Here is a 13116-nt window from a genome sequence, read left to right as displayed (position 1 = left end):
CAATATCTAAAAATGATGGTTTTAGATATTATGTTATATTTATTGATGAATATTCTAAGTTTACTTGAATTTATCTCATTAAACATAAACTTGAATAGGCCAGTGTTTTCAAAAATTATAAGATGCTTGTTGAAAATCTTATGGGTAGAAAGATAAAATATCTTTACATTGATCCGGGAGAAGAGTATGAAGCCCTCTCAAGTATTTGGTTGAGTGTGGCATAAGATAAAAAATTATGTGTCCCCATACTCATGAATAGAATGAGACTGTCGAGTGAAAGCATCAGCACATCGTTGAAAAGAGTTCCACCAACGTATTAGACCTTTGCATTCAGTACTGCAATATATCTTATTAATCGCATCCCTTATAAGATAATGATATTTCTCCCATAAAAAAATGTACAATAATGCTTGTTATCCCAGTTTGCACTTCTACAGGAAACATAAATTGAATTTTAAATATGAAAAATGTGTATTTATGGGATATGTTCCTCAACATCATAGGTATTATTGCCTTAGTTTAACATCTGAAAAATTGTACACCCCATATTATGTGGCCTTTGATGAAAATTACTTCCCATTTAAGAGTCGAAATCATAGTGTGTCCAAAACGTCCTAGGTAGAAGTATCCATTGTCATCTCGTCTCCTAGTCCTAATCTCAATACAACCATCCCATTGAAGCCCGATGAAAAAGTACTCCATTACTTGATAAACCAAGCCAAATGATCTCTAGGAGCCCATTATCTCTTACAAACCAAACTCCCACTAGTCCTAGTCTCGAGCCTATTGTGAATGTTTCTCCTACCAAAACTCACCATATGATCACTCAGTTCCAAGATTATACTTTAAAGCTCAGTTTTTTCGGCCACAAATTATCCTATTCCTATAACCCTTCTTACTACTATTCTTCAAGACCAAGAACATGTCTCCTTCAAAAAGGCCTACTAAGATACCAAGTGGTGTGATGCCATGCAAAAGGATTATGATGCACTTCTTAAAAATAAAACATGAATCCTAGTACTAACGAGTGAAGCTCCACATGGCATAGGTATTTGTCTAAAGATGTGTATATGAATCAACTTCTTGGTTTTGAAAATCCATAACACCTTGAGTATGTGAGCAAGCTCCAAAGAGTCTTGTACGACCTTAAACAAGCTCCAAGAGCTTGGATTGCTAGGTTAAGCTCTTACCTACAAACTCTTGGCTTTACTGAAGCTCGGCCATATACATCTTTGTTTCTATGTACGAATCATCATGCCATTGTTTGTTCTAATATATGTGGATGACATTATAATTACTGGCAGTTCTCTCAAGCTTGTGCAACAGTTGATTAACAAACTCGATAAAGAATTCAGTGCCAAAGGCCTTGTCCCCTACACTTTTTTCTGAAAATAGAGGCAAATTTTCACCAGCATGGTCTAGTCCTATCTTAGACCTACTGGTGAAGGTGTCCATGCAAGAAGTTAAGCTTGTATCAACGCATGTGGCTCTCTCTACTGCCCTTTCAGCAATATCTAAAACTAGATTCAGTGATCCCACCTTGTACATGAACATAGTGGGTGCCTTATAGTATGCTACCCTCACATGGTCAGATATTTATTTTACAGTCAATAAAGTATGTCAGTTTATGCACACTTCGACAAACACCCATTGGGCAGCAGTAAAATGTATCTTACGATGCCTAAAGGAAACTCTGCATTACAATTTTTTGTTGAAACCATCCTCAGAACTAGGGGTGGCAATTTCTGACACGACCCGCCAACCCGCCTCTTAGGCGGGTTCGGGTTGGGCTTAAGCCAACCCGTTTAATAAACGGGTCGACCTGCGTAACCCATTTATTAAACAGGTCGGGTTCGGGTTGGGGGTATGCCAACCCGCCAACCCGGCTGACCCGTTTAATAAACGGGTTAGGCGGGTGGGTCAACCCGCCAACCCGTCTGCCTGACCCATCAACCCGCAAACCCGACCCGTCAACCCGACCCGCCAACCTGCCAACCCGATCCGTCAACCCGCCAACCCGACCTGCCAACCTGACCCGCGAACCTGAAAACCCGTTTACCCGACCCAACCCATTTATTAAATGGGTTGGCGGGTCGTGTTGGGTTACCCGTTTATTAAACGGGTCGGCGGGTCGTGTCGGGTTACCCGTTTATTAAACGGGTCGGGTTCATGTTTGCCACAGCCGACCCGTTTAATAAACAGGTCGGGTTCGGGTTGAGGTAATGCTGACACACCAACCCGACCCGATTGCCACCCCTACTCAGAACCTATGCTTTCAACATACTCAAATGTAGATTAGGCAAGATGCCCTAGTGACCGCAGGTCGACCAGTGGTTATGCTATCTTCTTTGGGTCCAGTTTAATTTAATGAAGCTCCAAGAAGCAATCCACAATGTCCTGCTCTAGTACAAAGTCTGAATATAGAGTCATTGTCAACGCCACAACCGAATTAACCTAGCTCCAATATCTCTTAAAAGAATTGGCATGACATGCACCCAAGTTGGTGTGACAATGTAAGCCCCCCCCCTACTTAACGGCTCATCAAGTTTTTCACAATGCAACAAATACATTGAGATTGATCTTCATTTTGTGCACGATAAAATTGCAAAAAAAAAAACGTTATTCCTCAAATATATTTCAACTCGGGATCAACTTGCTGATATGTTGACTAAACCACTGACATCTCCGCACCAACTTCCTTGTAACAAGCTTAATGTGCTTCATGCCCCATTGATCTTGAGGGGGGATGTTAGAGAACACATTGAACACGGGCTCTCTCAAGAGACCCACATGATGGAGGACTATCACACCTTGGACTCTCTCAAGGACTCACACATATTTGACTCACCTCAAAGTGAAAGACTCTCTAGGGTAGGACCCTTCTGGATCAAGACTCTCAAGAGTTCAAACCTTAAAAAAAATGTAGATTTTCAAGTCCTTCAATCCCCCAAAACGTGTAACCCAAAGACCTTTATAAGGTTATATAATAATAAACAAAGCTCTCAGGTGACCTGAAGAGAGCTATTTTCCCGTGAATGTAGGCACGCATACGCGTACTGTTGAACCACATTAAATAGTTGTGCAGTGTGATTGTGTGTGTTTTATGTTCATCTGTAATGCACACACAATATTATTACTTTTGTTGTCAATTGCTGCTCAGACACCCTATTATTATCTTTCACTTACATGCAATGGGTGCAGAACACAATCATCTCTACTGGTAAAGAAGATGGGCCCTCAGGGTATGATGCCTCCATATTCATCATATTACATGCCCCTTCAATGAGATACTGATAAGGAAGATGGATCTCAAGCTATGATGTTTCCATTCATGGTTATTACATACCCTGCAATAAGACACTGATTCTAATTATTATGTAACTTGTATAAATAAAAGTCGACTATATGAACTTAATATCATCAGTTGTTTTTTTCATTTTTTTAATGAAAAAGAACAGCTGTAAATGGTTATCTATAAATAGGGGTCCCCCACTACCAGAAAATGACATCTTCCCTCCTACCAGCAGCCCAAATTTGTTACTTTCCTGTCAACGTTTTTTGTGATTTATTTTCTCAGTTAACTGCTATTTGTCAATACAGCAGGTAAACCCTTGCAACATGGAGCTTATCTTTATCAGAACAAAGACATTGTTGGAAATATGTTCACATTATATGCAGTGGCCTATCTTGAGATGCGTTGGGTGCTCGTCTCGAGAAATGTTGAGATGGATGGTCAGCAGAAGTGAAGCTTTATGCAGCTATGCTGCATAAAAGATGGCCTCATCTTCTATGCATTGCCATTGCCCGTAATCATGTCTTAATCATAACCATGGCCTCCTCTAGCTGTATTACCACCTTGGCATGCAAATTCACGGCAGATGATTTTAATAAGAGATTATTGATCAGAAATATAAACTCCAGCATATGTTATGTATAAATGACATGAGCAAATTCCACGTACACAGTGATAGGGAATTAACCCCCCCACACGCCCCCTTAGTTCGAAAAGTTCATGGCTTTCGAAGAGTATTAGATGGGGATAGGAATCTGTCAAACACCACATTTCTTGGAAGGTAGAAGATGGGAATGGTACTCGTTTTTGGATTGACAGATGGCACCAATCTATTCTTTTGCATGATGTGGAAGGCAGATTTTATGGGGGTGACAAGAGACTGCCACACTACTCAGTTAGGCAGGTTTATGCTATAGCTGAGAATAATCCTTCTGTTCTTCAATCGATTCCGGCGTTTCTGCAATCAACTCACTTGAGGTTTTCGCTTCATAGTCATGTTGCGATGTGACAGAATAGTAGACCTCTGTCTCTGCCAAGTAAGTTTTTCTGGAACATCAGGAATAAATGTACCCTACAGCATTGGAGGAAATTTATTTGGCTTGGTAAATGTTTGCCCAGGGCGAACTGGGTTTTATTTTTAGCTTGTGAAGAGAGGTTGTTAACCCTAAATAGACTGCAGCGTTTTGGTGTGGCTTTAGCAAATAGGTGTTTTCTTTGTTGCAGGAAAGATAAAAACTGTCGACACCTATTTGTATCTTGTTCGGTTGGAGCCATTATCTGGAAATTTGTTGTAGGAAAATTTTTGCCACTGTCACGGTCCTTGCACAACTATAATTCAGGAACTAAAATGGTGGTTTTCTAGATTCTTTGATCAGAGCTGGCTGGGTGTTTGTTGGCAGCAGGTCTTCCACATTGTTGTTTGGAAGCTCTGGTGTCTTCGTAACAGTATTGCTCGTGATATTGAGATTCTGTCTATTCAGAAACTTAAACATGAAGTTTGGGGTTAGAGTAAGGAAATTTTCTTTAAAATGAAATGGAATTTAGAGAAGCGGAGAAGAATTCAATTGTGGGATCAAACAGATATTTTCCCAAGTTCAGGACCTTCCCTTGTTGTCTCGTGGTTTTTTTTATTCAAACTGCTACTTGGGCTTAAAGGGCTAGGACAAAAACAGAATTCGGGGTCCAAGATGAGAATGAGAGGTAAATTCAGGTGGATGTTCAAAGTATTATGGCCTCTCTCTCTCTCTCTCTCTCTCTCTCTCTCTCTCTCTCTCTCTCTCTCTCACACACACACACACAAAAAAAAAAAAAAATAGATAGCTGTTTAGATGTAAAGTACATCCCGGTCCGAACGTCAATAGTACAAAAGCATAAAGCAAGCTTCTCATGGTAAACCACTATACAACAGTATATAGCTCAATCGTCACATCAACTTTACATCCTATGGAAACACACCCACCCGCCTACTAAGAACCTGATGAATGATTTATGATTCACCACACAAGCTTTCCAACAAAGCCTGATGAATGATTCACCATACATCCTTTCCAATAAAGCCATGAGCAGAAGCAGCTATCCCCCACATTCTTCGTACACCTTTTTAACCACATAAATTCATTTTTATAATCGGTAGCAAACAGAACATGACCCCATACCCCACAACACCCAATCTCCAAAAAGTATCCATGTTTTTTTCCTCCCATCCTAAAAAGTAGTTACCGACTCAATTTTCTCTCATTCTCCCTTTGAATCAAAGAAACCCCATCTTTAACATTTATATAACAGCAAACAACAATTTAAAAACAGTAAAGCAGAAGAATTTTTTTTTACAACAGGACACAGATCTCGAAAAAGTATCCACGTTTTTTCTTCCCATCCTAAAAGTAGTTGCCTACCTAACTTTATCTCATTCCCCTTTTGAATCAAAGAAACCCCAAAGTCTCTCCCATCTTTAGCATTGTATGACATTTCTCCTTTCAATCAAAGAAACCCCAAATTCCCTCCCATCCTCAACATTATAACAATTCTCTTTTGAATCAAAAAAACCCAAATTCTCAATTTCCCACCCAACAATAACATTTATATAACAGCAAACAACAATTACTTCATGAACAGAAAGAACAATAAAGCAGAACAAATTTTTTGTTGGACAACAGGATACAGATCCTTACTACCACTGTTCATTACATTACAGTATCTACTTACCATCATCAATACATACCCATAAGACGATTCGACGGCGACGATGGCTGGATCGGGCGGCTGATATCTACAGAAGACTGTCGGTCTTGGCAGGAAGCCGCCTGAAGAAGGAGACCGGGACGGAGGGGAGCTTGCTCCTGAAGCGTGGGTGGCGGAGGTAGTAGAGCCCCGCCAGAACCGCCACCACCTGGAACGGCGTCACGTAGAGGAAGACGGCCGCACAGAGGCAAAGCACCACGAAGATGGTGGTGGCGCGCGGATCCCGCCAGCTGAGTATCCCCTGCGCCCTCTCCCCCTGAGTGGCGAGGTCGCCCACCACCGTCTGCACCCTCCCCGCCGCGCTCCTCAGCCGGTCGTACCGCAACCTCACCAGCTCTGGCGGCCGGCTCGTAGGGAACGTGTCGAACTCCTCGTCGAGCTCGTCCGGGTGCGCCCGCTCCGCCTGCGACAGCCTGGTGTCCATGTGCGGCGGGTGGCGTGGCCGGAACCGGTAGTTCCACAGCCCGATCAGGAACAGGTAGAGGAAGACCGTGGGCAGGATGAGCTCGGGGTAACACACGAGGATCAGGAAGAGGACGTGAACCAGCACGGTGGTCACCGGGTTCACCCAGTTGCGGATGTCGTCGAACCACAGGCCGACGGCGACGAGCCCGGAGAGCAGCGACATTATCCGGTAGAAGTTCGCCTTGCTCCGCCGGAGGCTGAACATATGCTGGTCGACGTCCAGCATGTACTCGACGGCCTCCTTCCGCAGCGGCGGCTCCGCCCGGCCGAACCGGAGAGCCACGATCTGGATCGCCTGGTGCCGGAGGTAGTCCAGGTGAATCACCGAGATCGGATTCACGTAATGCATCTTGGGCAGCAGCGGCTGGCTGTACATATGCATCATGTTAACGAAAGAGGAGCAGGAGAACCGGACGGCGAGGTGGAGCTCGCCGGTCTTCTTCAGGCCGGAGGGTTGCAGAACCAGAAGAGGGTAGTAATGGGTGTAGACGCGATCGGTCTCAAGCGTCGACAGCCGGATTCGAACTTTGCCGATCCGCTGGTCGCGGGCGTCTTTTGCGTCGCCGCCGGAGAGCTGCGCGTTGTCGAAGACGCAGATGGTGATCACGGTGCAGGGGTCGTAGACCTCCCAAGTATACTGCTCGTTCCAATTGGGGCAGAGGGAATCGAGCAGGGTGCGCGTCCGCACCCACTTCTGCCCGTACTTGGCGACGCAGTAGGCGTCGGTGGTGCCGCGGCCGTCCTTCGTCTTCGCCGGCAGCAGGTTCCGGGCGCCGAGAATGCCGACCTCCAGGACGCCGATGCTCGGCTTCCACAGCTGCCTAGCCGTCGGCCGGAGGTCGCTGCTGTAGTGGGTCGACTCGTCCAGGACGTGGTAGCCAACGTCGAGGCAGAACCGGAGGTGGATCCTGCTCGAGAACTTCACCTCCTTCTTCTCGCCGTTCCCGCCCTCCGCCGGCCCCGACGGCTTCTCCAGGCTGAACCACCGGGCTTCGACGACCTTGTGGTCGTTCCGGCGGGGCACCGTCGATAGCGGCAGGACCAGCCGGCCGAGCGTCTCGTCCTTGTTAGGCCCGACCCTGTCCTCCACGGAAACCACGAGGTGCTCCTCGAAGGGGTCGGCCGCGACGAAGAGGAGCTCCTCGTTCCAGAGCGGGTTCACGGAGCGCATCTGCAAAGGCCGCGTCCGGCGGTGCTGGTTGCCCAATTGGACACTCACCCAGGTGTCAGGCGACCTCCCCTTCTCTCCTGCGGGCACCAGGTCCTGCGCCTCGATCACATGGACGCGGAGGTAGCAGAGCTTCGGCGAGAAGTAGACCTTAGACTTGGTGTGATGGATGGCGGCGGCCGGGACGGCGGCAGCGTCGGAATGCCACGCCTCCGGGTAGGCCTCGTCCGCCTGCGTCCCCCTCCACACCGCCACCATGATCTCCCCCTTCACCTTCGCCTCCCCCTTCTTGTCCTCCAACCGGTACCATTGTGGCGCCAGGGGGCTATCAGGCGGAACCCTCACCGGAATCTCGCTCAGGTCGAACACCACCTTCCCCACGAAATCGTCCTTCACTAGATCCTTATCCTTCACCGTGATCTCAAGCACGCTCGACTGCAACCTCTCCTTGGAGAAGGCGAACACCTGTTTCCACACGGGGTTCAGCGTCTTCTCGTGGTGCTTAGTGATGCCCTTGTAGTTGCCGAGCTTCACCTCCACATAAGGGTCGCAGCTACCGCTCACGTCCATGGCGGGGAGGTCCCTGGCCTTCACCACGCTCACGTATAGGAATTGCAGCTGCTCCACCAGGTCGTACGTGCTCGCCGTCTTGTCCCGCCGGTTGAAGTACCCGACGACGCCGCCCAGTGGCGGCGACGTCTCGACGAGGCCGAACTCCGCCTCCTTCCGCTGCACCTGCTGGAGGGTGGCCAGGAGGGGCGCCACCACGATGGGCGGTGGGTGCGGCGCAGCAGGAGCGTGCATTGAGAAGACCTGCTCGACGACAGTGGGCTTCACCTTGTCGGAGTTCTGCTTCTGTGCGTCGGCGGTGGGCTTGGGCTCGGCCGCCGCCGCCGGGAGGTTGGAAAACTCCATGATTTTCTCCTTCTCCTTCTCCTTCTTCTTGTTCTTGTCGGGCTTCTCCTCCTCAGGAGCGGCGGCGGCGGAGGGCGGCGGAGGAGGAGGCGGGGCGGCGGCGCCGTCGTCGACGTAGAGCTTGAGGGCGATGTCGCCGCGGATGTGGGAGAAGAGGCCGCGCTTGTCGAGGGGGAAGCGCTGGGGGGAGGCGTCCGGAGCGCGGGGGACGGAGGAGCCGGAGATCTTGACGCGGCCGAGGAAGTTCTTGTGGTGGCTAGACTTCCGGTCGTTGTAGACGTCGACGACGATGGTCTGGTCGGGGAGGGAGTCGGGGTCGGTGACGTTGAACTCCAGCCGCTCGTTCCACACGGGGTTGAGGTCCCGCTCCTTGGTCTGCGTCCTCTGCCGCTGCCCTTCGAAGTCGACCTCAACGAAGGGGCTGGCCGACCCCTGCCCGTCCTTGGGCATCAGGTCGCTCGCATCCATAACCTCCGCCACCAACTTCATTGCTCCTTCTCTTCCTTGCCTGAATCCTTCACACCCCAAAAACCCTCTTTTTTTTTCTTTCTTCTCGTTCGTGGCAGAGAGAGACTTTTTTCTTCCGGTTTATAGAGAAGAGGAGAAGATAGACTTTCTTCTTCTGGTTTGTATAGCAGAGAGAGAGAAGAGAGAGAGTGTGTGTCGGTTTGGTTTTATGTGTAGTCTGTGCTGGTCTGCTTTTTACTCTACTTTTTCTCTCTCATCTTTTTATCTTTTGGGATATTTGGGCATCATTAGGCGGGAATGGGAGAAGAGAGGCGGAGGGAAGACAAACTAAAGAGGTAAAAAGGCAATTGGTGGGTGGAGGATGGGGATGACCATCATGTGCCAAAATTTACAGAAACGGACTTGCTTTTTGATCTTCTGATTTTCTATGTTACAGATTCAGTATTTATGATAATTTATTCTTTTCTTAATGCATGTTCGTTTGATACAGCCTGTGGAACCAGACTATGGGATAGGGATGTGGATCAGACGAGTCTTTTTGACGTGATTCTCTGCATAAAAGCAGTAGTGTAGATGACAAGGGATTAGTGTTAATAGAGGGGAGAGATTAATTCTTTGGGCTGGAACCTTAAACGGTGAATGAATCGATTGAATCCAGCACCAACGGGTATCATCCCCTACAACAATATTCTCTTCAGGCCTTTCAACCAATCAACAACCTTGGAGACCGGCTTTTGCTAAAACTTGAGCGGGTTCCTGAAATCTAGCTTCTAATATGAAACTTCGAGTGTTCAAAGATTAGAGAAAGGTTACTAATATCTTCTCAATAGATGAGAAGGGGTTAGTGTTGAGAGAGAGAGAGAGAGGTTACTGATATTAGCTCAATAGATGAGAAGGGGTTAGTGTCGAGAGAGAGAGAGAGAGAGAGAGAGAGGTTACTGATATTAGCTCAATAGATGAGAAGGTGTTAGTGTCAAGAGAGAGAGAAGTCACTGATATTAGCTCGATAGATGAGAAGGGGTTAGTGTTGAGAGAGAGAGAGAGAGAGGCTACTGATATTTTCTCAATAGATGAGAAGGGGTTAGTGTAGAGAGAGAGAGAGAGGTTACTGATATTAGCTCAATAGATGAGAAGGGGTTAGTGTCAAGAGAGAGAGAGAGAGAGGTTACTGATATTAGCTCGATAGATGAGAAGGGGTTAGTGTTGAGAGAGAGAGAGAGAGGTTACTGATATTAGATCAATAGATGAGAAGGGGTTAGTGTCGAGAGAGAGAGAAGTTGCTGATATTAGCTCAATAGACGATAAGGGGTTACTGTTAAGAGAGAGAATTACTAATATTAGCTCAATAGACGATAAGGGGTTACTGTTAAGAGAGAGAATTACTAATATTAGCTCAATAGATGAGAAGGGATTAGTGTAGAGAGAGAGAGAGAAGTGGATGTACGGTGCAAGAGTTGGCCCTGAGAAACGCCACGATTCGCTTGCTCTCTTGCGCAGAATTCCCGGGAAAAGCACAAAAACGCCATGGATTTGTCAGGGGGAATCCCTTTTTCTTCGCCTTTTCCCTCTCCCCAATGACATTGATTATGCTTTTATTGAAAAAAATATTGAATGTCTCTCTTCAAAGAAATATTGAATGTCATTGCATTGATTTATTTTACAAATCACATTGGCCTTTGCAGTTATGATTCCCTTGTTTTTCTTGTTTTTAAATTTCTCGAACGTTTCGTTGCTAAGAAAATTCAAATCTAAACCCAGCTCAGTTAGACTGCAACGAACCTAGCTAGTTCCAAGCTGATTCAAATCACGATTAGGGATGTAAACGGTTGGGTTTCGAATCAGATGTAGCCAATACTATGTTCGATTAGACTAATCCAATTTGGTTAACGGATTTGAATTCAGATTCAGATGGTGATAACTCATACCATATTTAATTTTTTACATGTAAATGGATTGGGATATTTATAAAAATCCAGATTTTTTTTTTGGATTCAATAGCAAAAACTCAAGCCATATCCACATCTATAATCGGATATCTTTTTAGCTTACCAAATTTGATTAAATGGAATAAGATCCCGTCTGATATTGGATAAAATCCGACCCATTGAGATCCCTAATCAAAGATTTGTTGATCTAGTGCCTAGTTAGTAAGTTTACTCAGTGTGGTCAAACTCAGTTTTGAGCTTGAAATTTTGAGCATGTATATACACGAAGAAATGCTGATGAAAACTTAGGGTCGAGAATTCAGTAAGAGGGAAGATGTTTGTTCAAGTATGGGATTGACCGAACCTGAATCCAAATCTGGATTTGATATGATAGAGCTGAAAACATATCCAAATTTTATATGGTAATGTTTTGGATATTGGAAAAAAATGGTCAGAACTCGGAACCGCCAGATTTTGCATGTAGAAAATGCAAATGCATCAGATTAAATTTGGATCCAAATGTGAATCTGAATCTGAATTCCGAGAAATCCGGTAGTATAACTCCAAATCCTATTCAAATGCATGTTGGGGATCTTAATTTAGGATCGGTACCAGAAATATTGTATGGATTTCAGATCAGAAGTCCAACTATAAATAGCCCCCTGGTGTCCCATTCCATACCCGAGATGCAGCCTGTTGAGTTGATCATGTTTTGGACTTGAGAAAATGGACCAACTTCAAACGATCTGCCCCAAGGGTTGTTGGAGTAGTGGGGTGGGGCCTTGGCTGCATGACGGGCAGTCAAGGTTCGATTTTCATGGGTGTCGCCCCTCTGTGCAAGCCAATGTGTAGCATAGGCCCTTGGGGCAGGGGTCCTAGATTGGGAGTTTTACACTGCTGGCATGACAACCAACCTTAGGTATGACAGGCTGAGCCAGCACGACCATGTCTTTGTACTGGGTGCAGTTTCTTCAGGTTATAAGTTTAAAAAAACACTTCAAACATCAACAAGCTTGCATTCTTCCCAGCACAAATGTTTGGATGAGCAAGAGTTGGCAGGATTTGAATGGAATTGCAGCATTACATTTCCATCCTACACGAAAACTTGTTCTGTTGGGGATTGCTGTGCTTTGCATTCGCACCCATGACCAAGGATTTGCAATATACTGTCAAAGACCATTTGAATTTGTGGAACAAACAGGATGTTGGAAAGTGTTTTTCCTCTACATTCATTTTCTGGATCCAAACTTTCATTTGATGGGTTGGTCTTAATTCAATCTTAATCTATCTTGTGCTTCTTTTCAGGGTTACCGAAAACACTATAGGAAGATGGGGAAACGCGTTTTGATGCCAAAAAAATTTATGAGAAGCACATTTCCTATATTGCAGGAAACGTGTCACCCATATTCAGGAAACGTGTTTCCCACGGGTGTTCCATGTGTTTTCCGTTTGTGAGATACATGTTTCTCATGTTTGGTAAGCATGTTTCTCATATGTCTCACAGTCGTTTCCGATTAGTTTTTTCATTTCACATGCACTTGAAAAGTTACATTTCTGGTTTAAGTTTTTCAAGATGTTTCTTGTTTCTGTTTTCCTATTTGTCCACCTAGGTAGTTTCTCATTCTTTTGTATGAATGAAGACCTATCCCAAAAATTCACTTTTTTTTATGGGGCATCCTAAGCAATAAAGAGATAACCTTCTTAGAATTCAAACCCAAAACCCTTTAGTTAGGATAGTGTGTCCTAAGGGCATGTTTAAAGGTGTGTTTCGTGCGCAAAGCACGAAACAAAAAGACTAAATTTCACACTTTTTATAACAAATGTGGGATATGGTGGATGCATAGAATGTCGTCCACCACATTCAGAATACAATGTTATTTTCGTTTCACCCCCTGTTACTTGGTGGAAGGGAACACGAGACTGGTGAAGGGGGGGTAGCAGCTAATGGAAGGGAGAGGCGACGTCGGCGCCGCCACCATTGTGTTCTTTCTCCTTCTCCTACAACAACAAACAACAACAACAACTACGCCTTCATCCCAAAACAATTGGGGTCGGCGATATGAACCAACAAAGAAAATCATTCTGGGTCTTCCACATGAATCCTTCTCCTCCATTAATTTCTATCCAATGCCATGTCCTCG

General features: G+C 45.6%; 1 protein-coding gene across 1 annotated transcript; it reads right to left on the bottom strand.

Annotated features, from left to right (window-relative positions):
• Positions 1 to 5880: 5880 nt before the first annotated feature.
• LOC149847331 (FT-interacting protein 7-like) lies at positions 5881 to 9235 on the bottom strand. Its single transcript, XM_089996932.1, has one exon. The coding sequence runs from the start codon at positions 9069 to 9071 to the stop codon at positions 6063 to 6065; it is 3009 nt and encodes a 1002-aa protein (XP_089853058.1). The 5' UTR covers positions 9072 to 9235; the 3' UTR covers positions 5881 to 6062.
• Between the last annotated feature and the right edge of the window lie 3881 nt (positions 9236 to 13116).

The sequence above is a fragment of the Nuphar pumila genome, chromosome 2, assembly GCF_984573655.1.
Source record: "Nuphar pumila chromosome 2, dmNupPumi1.hap1.1, whole genome shotgun sequence".
NCBI lineage: Eukaryota > Viridiplantae > Streptophyta > Magnoliopsida > Nymphaeales > Nymphaeaceae > Nuphar > Nuphar pumila.
This window is presented reverse-complemented; position numbering and strand designations above follow the sequence as displayed.

Coding starts and splice junctions, on each gene's coding strand:
- LOC149847331 (XM_089996932.1), bottom strand. CDS start 9,071: ATGAAGTTGGTGGCGGAGGTTATGGATGCGAGCGACCTGATGCCCAAG.